This window comes from Orycteropus afer, unplaced genomic scaffold, assembly GCF_000298275.1.
Source record: "Orycteropus afer afer isolate SDZICR_OR568_19922 unplaced genomic scaffold, OryAfe1.0 scaffold00632, whole genome shotgun sequence".
Lineage (NCBI taxonomy): Eukaryota > Metazoa > Chordata > Mammalia > Tubulidentata > Orycteropodidae > Orycteropus > Orycteropus afer.
The window spans coordinates 175,198-192,194 of NW_006922219.1; the positions used below are offsets into that span (position 1 = coordinate 175,198).

At 36.9% G+C, this 16,997-nt stretch overlaps 1 protein-coding gene across 1 annotated transcript; it reads right to left on the reverse strand.

The window, feature by feature from the left end:
- Positions 1–8,214: 8,214 nt before the first annotated feature.
- LOC103210626 (olfactory receptor 2W1-like) lies at positions 8,215–9,192 on the reverse strand. Its single transcript, XM_007956540.1, has one exon. The coding sequence runs from the start codon at positions 9,190–9,192 to the stop codon at positions 8,215–8,217; it is 978 nt and encodes a 325-aa protein (XP_007954731.1).
- Between the last annotated feature and the right edge of the window lie 7,805 nt (positions 9,193–16,997).

The window sequence follows — 16,997 nt, forward strand, 5'->3', positions numbered from 1 at the left end:
CCTTCAGGACCTCCATATCCTGGTGGGGTATGACTCAAAATGGGAAGAAGCAGCTACAAACATCCATTAATAATTGGAACATGGAATTTATGAAGTATTAATCTAGCACAATTGGAAGTTGTCAAAAATGAAATGGAATGGATAAAAATCAATACCCTAGGCATTGGTGAGCTGAAATTGACTAGTTTTCACCATTTTGAATCAGACTACCATATAATCTACTATGCCAGGAATGACAAATTAAATAGGGATGGCTTGGCATTCATAGTCACAAAGAATGTTTCAAGATCTATTCTGAAGTACAATGCTGTCAGTGATAGGATAATATCCATACATCTACAAGGAAGACCAGTTAATACTACTATTATTCAACCGACAGGATGCAGAAATTATCAAAAAATGTCATTAACATGCAAGTAAACTTTTGCTGAAGGTAATTAAAAAACAGTTGTAGCAGTATATTGACTGCAAACTTCCAGAAATGCAAGCTGGATTCAGAAGGGGATATGGAACAGTGGATATCAATGCTGACACCAGATGGATCTTGGCTGAAAGCAAAAATACCAGAAAGATCTTTACTTGTGTTTTATTGACTATGCAAAAACATTTCACTTTGTGGATCATAACAAATTATGGATAACATTGAAAAGAATGGGAATTCCAAACATTTAATTGTGCTCTTGAGGAACCTGTCCAAAGACCAGGCACCTGTCATTTGAACAGAACAAGAGGATACTACATGGTTTTAAATCAGGAAGGGAGTGCATCAGGGTGTATCATTTCACCATCATCATTCAATCTGTATGCTGAGCAAGTAAACTGAGAAAAAGGACTGTGTGAAGAAGAATGTGGCATCAGGATCAGAGAAAAACTCCTTAACAACCTGCGATATGCAGATGACACAACCTTGCATATTGAATGTGAAGCTGACTTGAAGCACTTACTGAGGAAGATTAAAGACTACAGGGTGCAATATGCATTACATATCAACATAAAGAAAACGAAAATCCTCACAACTGCACCAGTAAGTAGCATCATGATAAATAAAGGAAACATTGAAGTTGCCAAAGATTTCATATTACTTGGTTTCACAGTCAACACCAATGGAAGTTGCAGTCAAGAAATCAAAAGATGTTTAGCACTGGGCAAAACTGCTGCAAAGAAATGTTTTTAAAGTGCTGAAGAACAAAGATGTCTCTTTGAAAACTAAAGTGTGCCTAACGCAAGCCATAGTATTTTCCATAGCGTCATATGCATGTGAAAGCAGGACAATGAGTAAGGAAGACTGAAGAAGAGTTGATATTTTTGCATTGTGGTGTTGGCAAAGAATACTGAAAGTACCATGGACTGCCAGAAGAACTAAAAATCTGTCCTGGGCAAAGTGCAGCCAGAATGCTCCTTGGAAGCAAGAATGGCCAGACTTGATCTCACCTACCTTGGTCATGTTGTCAGAAGGGACCATTTCCTGGAGAAAGATATGCTTGGTAAAGTGGGTGGTGAGCAAAAACATGGAAGGCCCTCAATGACATGGATTGACACAGTGGCTGCAATGATGGGCTCAGGTATATCAAGGATTGTGAGGCTGGTAACTGGGCAGCACTTCCTTCTGTTGTATATAGGGTCATTATGAGTTGAAGCTGACTCTATGGCACCTAACAACTAGAAAAAGAACACATGGATGGGTGGGAGCAGCAAGAAAGAAAACAACTCAGGAGTTCAAAAAAACGTCGCATATGATATATTTTCAGCAAAAGAATGTTGACTGCACAGATTAAGTGAATGGGTCCGTACAGCCATTAAAAATACCTTCCTTGTTCTTTCCCTTAAGAATGGCTTGTCCAGCTCCATGGATTCCAGCCATAGGGCAGCATTATTGCAGCCTTAAACATAGTACATTGTTATGTCCAGTCCATCACTTTCTACCTTTTTAGAACATCAGAACTGAGATCAGCAGCTCTTTTCCCCTTTAAAGGGAAAAATCCTAGAAAGACTTCTTTCACTTCAACTTTCCTATTGATAATCAGATTTTTACATATCTGATCATATGCACATCTGGCCAGTGTGTGATGTGTCAGGTGTGCTGTTGAGCATGAGCCCAAAGTGCTTTCAGATTTTGTCTCCTTGATAAGCTTCTCCTACATGTGATTTACCAGGTCACTTAGCAACTCCTTCTGAGTTTCTCGTGCAAGATAAGAAACTGATACTTTAAGTTGATGTGTGCTGCACTTTAACCACATTGGTGATTTTTCAGTACTGGATCACATTTTGAAAGCATCCTACACATCTCAAGAAAGTTCCCTTTACTCAATGAAGATGCATATTTCTTGTGGCCACTGAATGCTAGATTCTGTTTGGCAAGAATGATGTCAAGCAGTTTGTGCAAGATGTTCCTCTACTTTTCCTCTTTATTTTCAAAGCAATAGTTTTGGTGCCAATAGTTTTGTGTAGCCTCAGTCTTGCTACCAGTGTTTTCCACTTTTCAGTGCAACATAGGTGCTCTTCAGATGATAATGTAACGTTAGGCTTAGTTTCCACTTCTGAAATCTAGTCACAAATTTGGATGTTGTACCTGTATCACTAATGGTAAACAGCTGGCAGCAAAAACAATACAGGTATCCTGCGCTTTTCAAAAGTTTATTTCATGCCACTTTGCTTTTACAAAAGATCTATAATAGCACCTATTTTTGCTCCTGAAAGAAATCCAAAGAGGACTTTCACTTTAGGAAAAAAAAGTAAAAAAGCCAAACTACCATTGAGTGTTTTATTTATTTATTTTTCTTTATTATGATTTGGATGAAAGTTGCAAAGAAAATTCATGTTCCATACAGCATTTCATAAACATTTTGTTTCATGACATTGATTGCAATATGCCTAAAGCACTTGACTGCTAACCAGAAAGCTGGCAGTTCAAACCCACAAGCCACTCCTTGAAAGGAAGATTGGGCAATCTACTTCTGCAGTGATACTGCCTCAGAAACCCAAAGAGGGGTCACTATGAGCCAGATCTGACTCAATGGCAATGAGTTTTTTTTTTTTTTAATATAACAGCAGTTTTCCCACTTCTTGCTGTGGTTAGCTTTTCTCTGTGTCCTTCTTTCCTATGCATTCCTCTCCTCTGATCTATCTCCCTGTGCAAATACTGCCCTTCTGATCTCCCATGGTTGATTGTTGTAAGGAGTATACCTACCTGCTGTAAATATTCACCTATATGCTGTCTATTGTTTGGTTAGAAGCAATGGGGATGAGTTCAATTCCAGGCCTGAAGGGTGACTAAGGACCAACCAGTGTCTTGGGGGTCAGTGTTTTGCAGCAAGCTGTAGAAGAGGCATTGTGCACCCTGAACAGCTAGAGTTCCTTCCTAGGAAATACACTCAGCATTTTAGCATCAAGCTACCATAGTTTTGAACTGTGTCTGTGAATGTTATATGTTACTGTTATTTTAGGTCTTATTTGTTGTTTGATATGATTTGATAGGCTATTTTTTGGCTCTGAGAGCACTCACAATTTTTCCATATAAATGAACGGTCTACTTCTTTGCTTTATACCATTTTGCTTACAAAAGTTTTCACAGGAATGGTCTGCTTTCAGATAACAGGGGGGAAACCTGTATAAATTCTCACTGAGGACTGAGTGAACTATCCATGATCACAGAATTTTCTTGCCACTTGTAATCACCTTGTAAAACCACTCTTTTGAAAGCCACTGCTTTTGCATCTTGGCTTTCCTCCAACACTGAAAGGCCTATTTGGAAAGAAGGGCTTCCTTTTTTGATGATTCCAACCCAAAAATGATTCAGAACTGGTATATCCCAGAAAGAAACACCACACAAAATTTGCAAATCTTTCTCCTTAAAGTCACTCATCTCATTTACAGCATCATGGCTAGAGTCACTTAAAGCACTCTCTTCTGCTTCAAATTCTGCCATTTCCATTCTTCACTCTTCTACAGAGTGCATGCTAGCATCAGGAGAATCAGCTTTCTCAACAGGAGACAGATGAGCAATGTTTGCTGATGAACCCTGGCCATCATCCAGTCTTCTGACATATTGAAGCATGGATCCAGTAGGTGATTTAATTCTTGTCTCTTTCCCTCCCTTTGCTGCCATCCACTTGGCCTCTTTGATTTATGCACTCTATGTGGCATGATAGAATATCACTTAAAATTAAAACAAAGATAAATTATCAATATTTGAAAAAAATAAAATGTAAATCTATTGGATATTTTACTTCTATCAAGTGCAGGTTTTAATGTGTCACTATTTTTTTAAACCACTAGTTGAACTTAAAACTTGGAAATTTCCTTAAAATCAGATATGTTCATCCATATCAGGAGGTGGCATATGAACAAGAACCAATGGTACTGAAGGAAGAATTAGAAGCTGCACTGAAGGAAGTGGAAAAGAACAGGCTCCAGGAATTGACAGAATGCTCCTTGAGATGTTTCAGTGAATGGATGCTGCATGGGAGGCACCCACTCAGCTATGCCAAGAGATTTGGAAGACAGCTAGCTTATGAACTGACTGGAAGAGATCCATATATGTACCCATTCCAAAGAAAGATGATCTTATAGAATGTGGAAATTATTGAACAATATCATTAATATCAAGTAAAATCTTACTGAAGATAATTCAAAAATGTTTGGAGCAATATATTGACAGGTTCCAGAAATGCATACTGGATTCAGAAGAGGATGTGGAATGAGGGATATCATTGCTGATGTCAGATGGATTGTAGCTGAAAGCAAAGAATACCAGAGAGATGTTTACATATGTTTCACTGACTATACAAAAGCATTATATTGTGTGGATCATAACAAGCGGATAAAATTGAGAAGAATGGGGAATTCCAGAACTCTTGATTGTACTCATGAGGAACCTGTGCATAGATCAGGAGGTTGTCTTTCAGACAGAACAAGGGGATACTGCATGGTTCAAAATCAAGAAGGGAGCATGTCAAGGTTGTATCCTTTCACCATACTTATTCAATTTGTATGCTGAGCAAATAATCTGAGAAGCTGGATTATATGAAGAAGAAGGTGGCATCAGGATTGGAGAAAGACTCATTAACAACCTGCAATACTCAGATGATACAACTTGGCTTGCTGAAAGTGAGGGTGACTTAAAACACTTACTGATGAAGATTGAAGACTACCATCGGCAGTATGGATTACGCTTCAATATAAAGAAAACAAAAATCCTCACAACTGGTTCAATAAACAGCTTCATAGTGGATGGAGAAAAGATTGAAGTCATCAAGGATTTCATATTGCTTGGTTCTACAATCAACACCAATGGAAGCAGCAGTCAAGACATCAGATGACATATTGCATTGGGCAAATCTGCCGCAAAAGATCTTTTTCAAATGATGAAGAACAAAGATGTCTCCTTGAAGACTAAGGTGTGCCTAACCCAAGCCATGGTATTTTCAATCACCTCTTATGCATGTGAGAGCTGGACAATGAATAAAGAAGACTGAAGAAGAGTTGATGCTTTTGAGTTGTGGTGTTGCAAAAGAATGCTAAGAGTACTATGGTTTTAGTCCATGATAAAGAAGAAATAACTACAGTGAAGCTACACTTAGTAAATCAATGAGTGAAGTGACAGGAAAAGAAGGAGCTCATCAGTGTGTCATTTTTCTTATGAGCTCAGTAAGCCTTCTTTTCAGGCATTTCCATACTCTGTTCTGCTTACTCTTACATGATATCATACTACATAATCTTACATGCAGTCAATAAATATGCTTTCTATTGACATACTAAAAGGAGCTCTGGTGCAGTGGTTAAGGCATTTGGCTGCTCACCAAAGGTTTGTGGTTCAAAGCCCCCAGCCACTCTGTGGAAGAAAGATGAGGCAGTCTACTTCCATAAAGATTTATAGCCTTGGAAACCCAGTAGTGGTCACTGTGAGTCAGAATCAAGTCAATGGCTGTGCTTTCGGTGTTTTTATTGACATACTACTCTCATTAAATGGCTAATATTTTTTGAATCTCAAATCAAGTATATATAGTGTGTTACTGTTTTATTACCCAATTTAAGTTTAGGAAAACGAAGGCTTAGAAATAAAATGACTTTTTTCTAAGGTGAATTTTGGAATCAAAATCTGGTTATCTTGAGTCCTATGTAGTATTACATTTGTTTCACAATTTCCTTCCCCTGTAAGCACTTTATGAACCTTCACAAATAATGACTCTGTGCTGGTAGATTATCTATGTTAAATGAGCTAGAGAGTCTGTGGTAAATTCTCATGAATGTGGGCATGAGACCTTGGTCAGGAAAATAACTTCTAATTAAAGTTGTTGCTCTTGTTGTTATTTGCCGTCGAGTCGGCCCTGACTCATAGCGACCCCTCCTTGGGTTTCCGAGGCAGTATCACTACGGAAGTAGGATTGCCCAACCCTCCTACCGAGGAGTAGCTGGTGGGTTTGAACCGCCAGCCTTCTGGTTAGCAGTCAAGTGCCTTAGGCACTATGCTACCAGAGCTCCTTCTAATTAAAGAGAACATTATATTTAATTTTCATTGTTATTTCCTGTTATATTATTACTTACCTTTTCAAGGTACATGTTTTTCACAAATGTTGAGTTCAGGCTGACTTCTTTCATAATCTTCGTAGTACCCAGTAGTATTAATCAGTTTATACTGAGGAAGGCCAATGTATTTATGTGATTCATTGTAATTTAATGTAGTGGTGTCAGTGTATACATTTTTGCAGAGACATAGGAGAGAGATTAATTATTTGAAATACTAATTCTATTTGCAGATCACATGTGAAAGAAAATGAATTAGGCATATACTGGAAAACAAATAATTTTAAGTATAAAATATAATGTCTTCTAAGAGTCCGTTACTATTATATTTTTGATGTGGATTATTGAAGTTAGTAAATCACCTACTGTTTCTCCTAATATTGTGAGTTATAAATTTCAGTAAGATTAAAAACAAACTTTCTGTATTTAAAAATATTGAGTGGGATGGATAGACTACATACATCAGGAACACAGAAGTTATATTACCTCTGTGGACTCTTTGGTGAGCTGGTGAACTGTTTCTGAAAACAGCTGTAAAAGAGGTATTATGAGAAAGATAAGGACATTGAGAATATCCAAAATCATATTAAATATATTTTATGTGCATCATTACTGTGTTGTTCTAATAGGGAAAATAAATAATTATCCAGTGAGTTATCCAGCAACTCTTCCTTTTCACATTTAAGAATTATGAAGTGATTGAGGTGAAAATACTATTCTACTTTTAGATTTCAGCAAAGTACTTTTTAAATCTATCTGATTTGATTACAATGATTAAAAATGAGATCTTTCAAAGAAAGATAACATAGAAAAGTCTTTTTAATACTGAGGTCATCACATTTTCATATAAAATTTATATATTATATCATGATAGGTAGAAATAAAAAGATTTACCCAATGTATGAAATTTGACTATATACAAATATTACCGCATTTCTCAAAGTTTACATAAATTTCTTGACTCCATAGATCAGTGTGAAAAGCTTACTGATCTAAACTGGTTATATCTTCTTTTCATTCAATTTCACTCTGCCCTGGAATAAATGTTTAACAAATAAAGAGAAATGAGTAAGATTGTGCTGTCTGTTTTAAATTACTTTAATTTGTGCTTCTCTCTTTGATGTATCATGTTAAAAAAGTAATCCTATTAAATATTAAAGAACCTTTAATTCAAGTACTCCTGAACAAAGAGTAAATTGGTTCACATGGTGCTTATTACAATCACTGTCATATAGATTGTATTGTCCTGCATCAAATACACATAAATATTTGGATGGCTTCAGAAACATTTCATATAGAAAATCTATATTTGTACATTATTATTTAATGTACAAAACATTCTATGCATAAAACCATTCATTAAGGTCTATGTTATCTGAGCATTAGCTGTGAAAATACAAAACTGGATAACCAAAACAGTTTACGTAGTACCTGAGAATAAATTCATTATCTTCAAGTTCATATTTATCTCCTCTTTGTATTATACTTCAAACAAAATAAAAATTCTTACTAATTATTTTGCCAGAAGATATTCCAATAAATAGAGGTTTGAAAGAGCTAAGTAAAATGATTGTAATAGTGCTTGCACCCACAAAAGGTTTGCAGACAAGAATATTATTATCTCTATGATCTAGGGATTACTTGTCTGACTAAAAATTAAGGACAATTAGAGGACATGTCCCATTGCCTTATTTACATTAACATTCTTCTATGTTTCCAGTTCCTTTTCATTTTTGTAGATTCATGTTCAACTCTCATGAGCTTCTTCAGTGCATCCTTCATGTCCTTATTCCTCAAGGTGTAGATGAGGGGGTTAAGACTTGGAGTGACAATGGTGTAAAAGAGGGTGAGGAACTTGCCCTGGTCCTTGGAGGCACTGTTACCTGGCTGCAGGTACATGTAGATGATAGTTCCATAGAAGATGGACACCACAGTGAGATGAGATCCACAGGTATTAATGGCTTTTCTTTGGCCTGCTTTTGACTTCATTCTCAGCACAGCTTGGGCAATGTAGCCATAGGATATAAGGATAAGGAGGAGGGGTGTAAGGACAATAACAATGCCTAAAGCAAAAATAGACATTTCAACTGTTGTGGTGTCTACACAAGCTATCTTGATCATTGCTGGCAACTCACACAAGAAATTATCCAGAATGTTGTTTCCACATCTAGGCAAATTTAGTGTGAGTGTACATAACACCAGAGAATTAGTGAAACTAATGCCCCAGACCAAGATAATCATCTTGAGACACAGATGTGTGTTCATGATTACCAAATAATGCAGAGGCTTACAAATAGCTGTAAAACGATCATAGGACATAACAGCCAGGAGAAGACATTCAATGGATCCCAACCACATACAGACATAAAGTTGAATGACACAACCCACATAGCTGATGGTCGTATTTTGTCCCCACAAGTTAACCAGCATCTGAGGTATGACGCTGGTGGTGAAACAGAGATCTAGGAAAGATAAATTCCTGAGGAAATAATACATTGGTGTGTGCAGATGGAAATCCAAGAGAGTTGCAAGAATGATGGCTGTGTTGCCCACCAATGTAATCAAGTAGAAGATAGTGACAACACATGACAGAATCATCTCCAATTGGGGATGATCAGAGAAGCCAAGTAGAATAAAACCATGAAGAGAACTATAATTGCTTTGATCCATAGTTCTTCAACGTCTAAGTCCTAAAATGAGAAGAAAAAGAATGAAGAAGATGAGAAGAATAAAGGTGGGAGCAGAGGAAGAAGCAAAGAGGGAGGGGGAGGGGAAGACGATGGGGAGAAGGAAGAGAAGGAGAAGAAAAGGAGATACATGTCAACCCAGACTGGCTCTAATGAAATACTAAATAAAGGGAGAGAAGTTATCATCATAATTTTAAAAAGTGATTGGATAGAAAATATTGTAGTGAGGTAGCCTGATATTTGTATGATGAGAAGTTTGGTATTCCAAAGTTTATCTAGGTTATCTTCAGGAGTTCACTTTTAAACTTAAGATCTGAATTTTCTCCCAAGTAAGTCTCCAAATTTGGAATCAGTGTGGTGACCCTATGATTCTCTCCAAAGCTAGTAGGTTGAAACAATGATGATATTCTTTTACTTGGTCAGAGAATTCACTTATAAAATCTATTGGCTAGTGTCTGAATGAGGAACTGTGTTCCTCCTTTTCTATGTTTTGGTGGAGAACATCTTTGATCTCCAGCTTGTTTTGTAAAACATCTATTGTTTTTCCTTGACATCTTCATCTCCTTTATCCTCAATACCTAACTTATCACCAATATTGGTAAATTCGAATGTAAAAATATATGTTAACTATTCTTTCACTTTTTAGATTTTCTACCACCACTAATCTAATCCAAACACTTCCATCTCTCTTCCAGATTCTGGTTATAGTCTTTTATTCTTACATCCAGTCTTATATCTTTATATGATTACAAGGTTTAATAAAATTATATCATCTGCATGTTTATAAGTTGTCAGAGACTTTCCGTTGTACTTATGAATTATTCAATTTTTTTTTAGTTGGTTGAGATGGACCTGTATGATTTGGTTCCTACCTAAGCTTCATTGTCATCTCAAAATCATTTTACCCATATTCACTATGAGTCTTCTCTGTGTTTTTTACAGGTCAAGCTCATTCCCATCAAAATCCTCAGAACTCTTTCTTCTTTGGGTAATTCTTACTCAAGCTTAGGCCATCAAAGAAATGTTATTATGTTATGTGCCATCGAGTTGGCCTGACTCATAGTCACCCCTCCTTGGGTTTCTGAGGCAGTATCACTACAGAAGTAGATTGCCTAACCTTCCTTCTGAGGAGTGGCTGGTGGGTTTGAACTGCCAGTCTTCTGGTTAGCAGTCAAGTGCCTTAGGCACTATGCTACCCAAGCTCCTATCAAAGAAATAGTTCCTGCTTAAAGAAGAATTTCCTTAATCTACAATTTCTTTACTTTATATCTTATATCATGTTTCAGGAACTCCTACAGATAGCCAGTATAGCTTGGAGGTTCAGAACATAGTCAGAGAACTCATGTTCATGACTCATCTCTGCCTATTAGTTAGCTATGATCCCAGGCAAGTTACCTAGCCTTTCTGGGATCAGAAATCTCTAAAACTGGCACAATAAAAATACATAGTATTTAGAGAAAAATTAAATGAATAATATTTTCAAAGTGTTTAGAATAGTGCTTGTAACATAGTGTGTTTCAATGATAATTAGTTACAAAAATTATTATACCAATAACTTATAATAATGTACCATGTAGTTAAATGTTTGTTTAAACCTTCCCCCATGTTAGTCTATAAGCTTTGAAAGTACACAAGAAGACTAGTATTCTTAGTCCATCCCTGACACCTAAAATAAGCCTAAAATATATGTAATTTTTAAGAAAATGTTTATTTAAGTTACACTATGAATATTGATTAGAATCACATCAAGTTCTTAGCTAATTTTTACATTAAAATCTTAAATTGACATCTGGTGAAGTTACCTGAATGGGGTGGCAGAAGGAGAGAGATAAATGAAAAAGATTGTGGTTTTATCAATGAAGTAATAAATAACCAATTTATTCAATTTGATAAAAAATACTTTAAAGTATTAGTATCTATTTGAAGGACTAAGAACCCTTGTCTTCTTTAGTGGTACAATACTGATACACTTCCTCTAGTCATGCATGTACATACCAGAACTGATGAAATTTTTAATAATTTAACAGACTCACTAATCTGCCTTTAGTTTCTTCTCACACAATATGGGAGCTCTGGTGGTGTAGTGCCTAAAGCATTTGAGTGCTAAACACAAGGCTGGCAGTTCAAACCCACCAGCCACTTCTGGGAAGGAAGATTGGGCAATCTACTTCTGTAGTGATACTGCCTCAGAAACTCAAGGAGGGGTCACTATGAGTTGGATCCGACTCAACGGCAGTGAGTTTTTCTTTTTTTTTTTAATCATACAATATAAAGAGATAACTTCTTACTATCTGAAGCAAAAATACTATCTAGAAAGGTTCCATTAAAAATTGCAAGCGAACATATTTTATTGAAAAATAATAAATATCAAAGGGGTATGTTTGTGTAGAGAAAATGCAAAAAGTTGTGATTTTTGTTTCTTATGTCATATCAAGTGTACTTCCTTAATATTACAAAAAAATATTTATTTCAAATTGTGGCCATAATTCATGTTCACATTCACCCAAACCAACTGAATATACTGGTTGAGACAGTCTTTCAAGACAGCAGTTGGGTGATTTCTTCAGATTTTTTCCCCCAAGAATAATGATTTGAGTCTGGTTTCCCCCATTGACCAAGATCGACAGAAAGAAACAACATAACTCTGAGAAATCTACCAGAAGCTCTCACACAACATTGGGGTTCTATGATATCTGAGCAATGTTGGATAAATGATATTTATTTCAACAGACTTAATTTGTAGGGGTAATTGTACCTAACTTCTGAATAATACATAAAACCATATTAAATTTAATGAATCTAATAATAATTTTATATTTAAATTAAAATTTTAAGTGAAATTTATATTATATAAAATTTCAATTCAGTTAAAATTTTATGAGTGCAAAATGAAGCTCCTTTTAAAATTAATGTCCATCCCATGTTGTTAATTCCTTGGTTATTTTCATTATCACCAAAACCCCAAAGATTAAGTCTAAAAAAAAACCAAACTCATTGCTGTCTAGTTGTTTGGATGCATAGCGACCTCTCCTTGGGTTTCTGAGGCAGTATGTCTTTGGAAGTAGATTGCCTAGTCTTCCTTCTGTTGAGTGGCTGGTGGGTTTGAACCACCAGCCTTCTGGTTAGCAGTCAAATGCCTTAGGCACTACATCATAAATCAGAAAGGAATAATAATAATAATAAAGCAGTACTGATAATTGAGAGTCTGCAAATAATTTCCCATGAATGTCATGAGAATTAAAAATGGCTCCAAAATTTCTGGATCCTTCCTAGCTTCACAGTCTTCATGCATAAAGCATATCTTAATTCTTCTTCTACCTTTTTTTTTTTTTTTCTTTTATTTCTACTGAACCACAATGTCAGAAATCACAAATAATGGTTTAGCTGCATGGCTTCCTATAATACAGTATGACTTTCATCTTTGTTTCAAGACATAAATAGGAGATTTTTTCTACAAAAATTTACATTATCTATTTTATCTCAGACTTCTGATAGAAAACAGAAAAATCAGACCATAGAAGTTTAAGTTTTCATTCTTCTATTTCTCACAAACTGTTTCCCCAACTCAGGCCCACTTTTCCTGAGAAATACTAAAGAGTTACATTACTGTGCTCCAGGGAGTCTCTTTGATGTTCCACTTTTCGACCCACGTAAAGCCCACTCTGAAGAAAACAGATCTGGGTTCAGCATTTGCTCTCCCGGCTGCAGCTCTCTCATGTTCCCTGCAGGGTCACTGTGAATTCTGCTGTTTTCCTGTTGCTTGTTAAGGTATGGATTCGCAGCAAGACTCCTCCTTCTTGAACATGTGACTCCAAGTAAGAAGATGAAACATACCCTAAAGTCTCACTACTTGTTCTGACTTTAAATCAATCTGCAAATAGGTCTTGATTCTAGACAAACTTGCCCAAAGTAATCAGATTAATTACAAATTGCCACTAGGTGGGCTCCTATCTCTACCCTTTCAGTTACTGAGCACTTTTTGCATTTGCACAGCTGTTGTTGCTATGTGCCTTCGAGCCATACCTGACTCATAGTGACCCCTCCTTGGGTTTCTGAGGCAGTATCACTATGGAAGTAGATTGTCCCATCTTCCTTCTGAGGAGTGGCTGGTGGGTTTGAACCACCAGCCTTCTGGTTAGCAGTCAAGTGCCTTAGCCACTATGCTACCAGAGCAAGTGACTCCAATTCAGAATCATAATTGAATGACATTTCTCAGTACTGCCTGGAGATCCAGATCATTAAGAAAGATTATTTGAGCCACCAGGACTACATCCAGTTGACTTCACTAGAGTAAATTACTGTAGAAAAAACCTCATGATACAAAACTGTAAGTCAGGGAAATAAGAAAATGTATTTTCTATTTTTTTTTTCTTCTCGGTAGTTACTGTATATTATAAATAACAAGATTTACTCTTAAAGTTCAATTCCAACACTAGAATTTTAACATACACTGATTCTGTAAGACAATCATACCATTACTAGTACACGGATTTTGGAAATAAATGTGCTCTGAGCAGATATGTAAACAAGGTACCTCTAATAGTTATTTTTGCACCCTAACTTTGACACCAAAGGTCTTTCTTGTCCATGAAAGAGAACATGTTCAGTCTCCAAAGCTATAAACAGGAAGTTGAAGATCATAATGAATTTCTATTTTTATTCAGTTCTAACATGCCTTTGTCTTGATGACCCTTCTTGGTGATTCAGACTCCAGTGCTTGTGACAAGTTTGTTGGTGACACTGAGTGGTCACTACTTAAATCCTAGCTCCTGGAGCAAGGTGTGCACTGATGATTGTTATCACTTGGTTTATGATCATTAACTTATAAGATAGTTATAATATTTTCCCTAAATTAAAGTTATAGATGACCAATATTAATAAAATACATAATCACTAATTGATGCCTCATGATACATGTTTACATGTGGATGACTTCTCATTACTGAGCGATGAAACAATTTTAACAATTTCCTTCTTCATGACAATAATCACTATATTCTACATTGGAGAGAGAGTATGGTGTGATGCAGTTTAGTAGCTCTAGTGACATAATGGTCAAAGCGTTCAACTGTTAACCAAAATGTTGGAGGGTCAAACCCACCAGTTTCTCTATGGGAAAAAGATGAAAAAAATCTGTCTCTGTAAAGATTTACAGCCTTGGAAACTATGTGGCAGTACTACTCTGTCCAACGGGTCACTATAAATTGAAATTGAGTCGATGGGAGTGAGTCTGGTTTGGTTTATTAATTTTAACTTTTTATTGTGACTTGGGTGAAATTTACATAGCAACTTTCCATTCAATATTCATAGTTTTCCATTCAACAGTTCATACAGATTTTGTTTTGTGACATTGATTGCCATTCCCACAATGTAACAGTTCTCTTCTTACTTCCTTCCTGTGGTTATTTTTTCCCTGTGTTCTTCTTCCCTATGCATTCCTGCCTTCTGAGCTTTCTCCCTGTGCAAATGTTACCCGTCTGATCTTCTAAAGATTGCACCTCTCTGGTGTAATTGTTCACCTTGTAGCCCTGTCTTTTGTTTGGCTGGAAGTTAAGCCACATTGTGAGTTTAATTCCAGGCCCAAAGGATGACTACGGGCCAAGGTCTCGGAGGTTTCTGCATCAGCTAAGTAATCCTGGTCTTTTTGAATGATTTTTGCATTTCCTTCCACATTTGTCTTCCACTCTACGCAGGATCTCCAATTTTGATCCCTTTCCATGTGGTGGTCAGTGGTAGCCAGGCATCATCTAGTTCTGCTAGTCTCAGGGTTGTGTAGGCTAAAGCTCCCTTTGGACTAATTTTTTCCATGGATATTTGGTTCTCTTCACTCTTCTTTTCTCTGGATGTGCAGATATAAATAGTTGCATTTTAGATGGCCACCCCAAAACTGTTACAACCTCAGTTTCTACTTACCAAAGCTGGGTGAATGTTTTTGTGTAGTATGTTGTGCCATTTGAGCTTGATGTCCCCCATGACCATGGTCCCAAGTTCTCAGGTCCAGCAACTCACTCCCTTAAGTAGGTTGGCTGTGGCTAAGGAGTTATCACAAGTTTATCCCCTGTGATCTCTATTATATATATGGACATTTTTATGTATGCAGAAATACCATCTGCTAAACCAATATATGATCCTGGGTATTTTCCTCTTTGCCTACCTGTACCTGATTTTCTTGGCTATCTATCTATGTATCAGTTTGTAGATTAATGTTTGTTATTAATGATAATAAAGCATTGTGTATGCAATATAGGAGCTCTGGTGGTGTAATGCCTAAAGCATTTGACTGCTAACCAGAAGGCTGGTGGTTCAAACCCACCAGCCACTCCTCGGAAGGAAGGTTGGGTAATATTATTTACCTCTGTTGTCTGTATTTCTTGTGCACCTTTCTGTGTCTTCTTTTTCTTTCATGATACTGTGCTGGTCACCCACTTTTGGTATATTGACTTTCCCTTGACCCAAATCAATATGTATTTTTTTTTTTTTTTACCTAACTAGCAATTTTCCATCCACATTCCTCCCATCCTTGGTAACCAACAAAGAAAGTTTCTTTCCATGTATAAATCTTTCCTTGACTTTTTATAATAACTGAGTCATACAATATTTGTCTTTCTGTGACTGACTTATTATACTCAGTATGATGTCCTCCAAGTTCATCCACATTATGAGGTGTTTTGTGGACTCTTCACTATTCTTTAAGGTTGTAGAGTATTCCATTGTGTGTATGTACCTTAGTTTAGTTATCCATTCATCCACTGATGGTCACTTTACTTGTTTCCATCTCTTTGCTATTGTGAATTGTGTTGCGATGAACATGACTGTGCATATAGCTATTCATGTCCCAGCTAACATCTCTTTAGGATACATACCTAGTAATCGAATTGCTGGATCAAATGTATTTTAGTTACCTAGTGTGTTTCTGACAAGAATATATACCACAAATGGGATGGCCTTAACAAATAGGAGTTTGTTCTTACAATTTGGAGGCTTTAAGTTCAAGTTCAAAGTGCCAGGCTCTAGGGACTGGATGAAAGCCCCTTGAGGTAGGTCTTCAGCTCTGACTCTTGCTCCCGGCCCACTGAAGCTAGAGGCATCTCCTACTGGCTGCTGAGGCTAACAGCTGGACCAATGAGCAGCATCACAATAAATGGAGAGAAGATTGAAGTTGTCAAAGAATTCACGTTGCTTGGTTCTACAATCAATGCCAATGGAAGCAGCAGTCAGGACATTAGACGACATGTAGCACTGGGAAAGTCAACCGCGAAGGAACTATTTCAAGTGCTGAGGAGCAAGGATGTCTCCTTAAGGACTAAGGTGCGCCTGACACAAACCATGATATTTTCAATTGCCTTGTATACATGTGAGAGCTGGAGAATGAATAAGGAAGACCGAAGAAGAGTTGATGCTTTTGGGTTGTGGTTCTGGCTAAGAATGCTGAAAGTACCATGGACTGCTAAAAGAACTAACAGATCTATCCTGGAGGAAGTGCACCCGAAATGTTCCTTGGAAGTGAGAATGGCCAGACTTCGTCTCACCTATTTTGGTCATGTTGTCAGAAGGGACCATTCCTTGGATGTCATGCTTGGTAAGGTGGAGGGTCGATGAAAGATGGGGAGGCCTTCAATGAGATGGATTGACACAGTGGCTGCGATGATGGGCTCAAGTATAGCAGGGATCGTGGAGCTGGTGCGGGATTGGGCAGTGTTTCGTTCTGCTGTGCATGGGGTCTCTATGAGTCGGAAACGACTCGACGACACCTAACAACAAAAACAACAATTTTATCTTTTTGGTAGC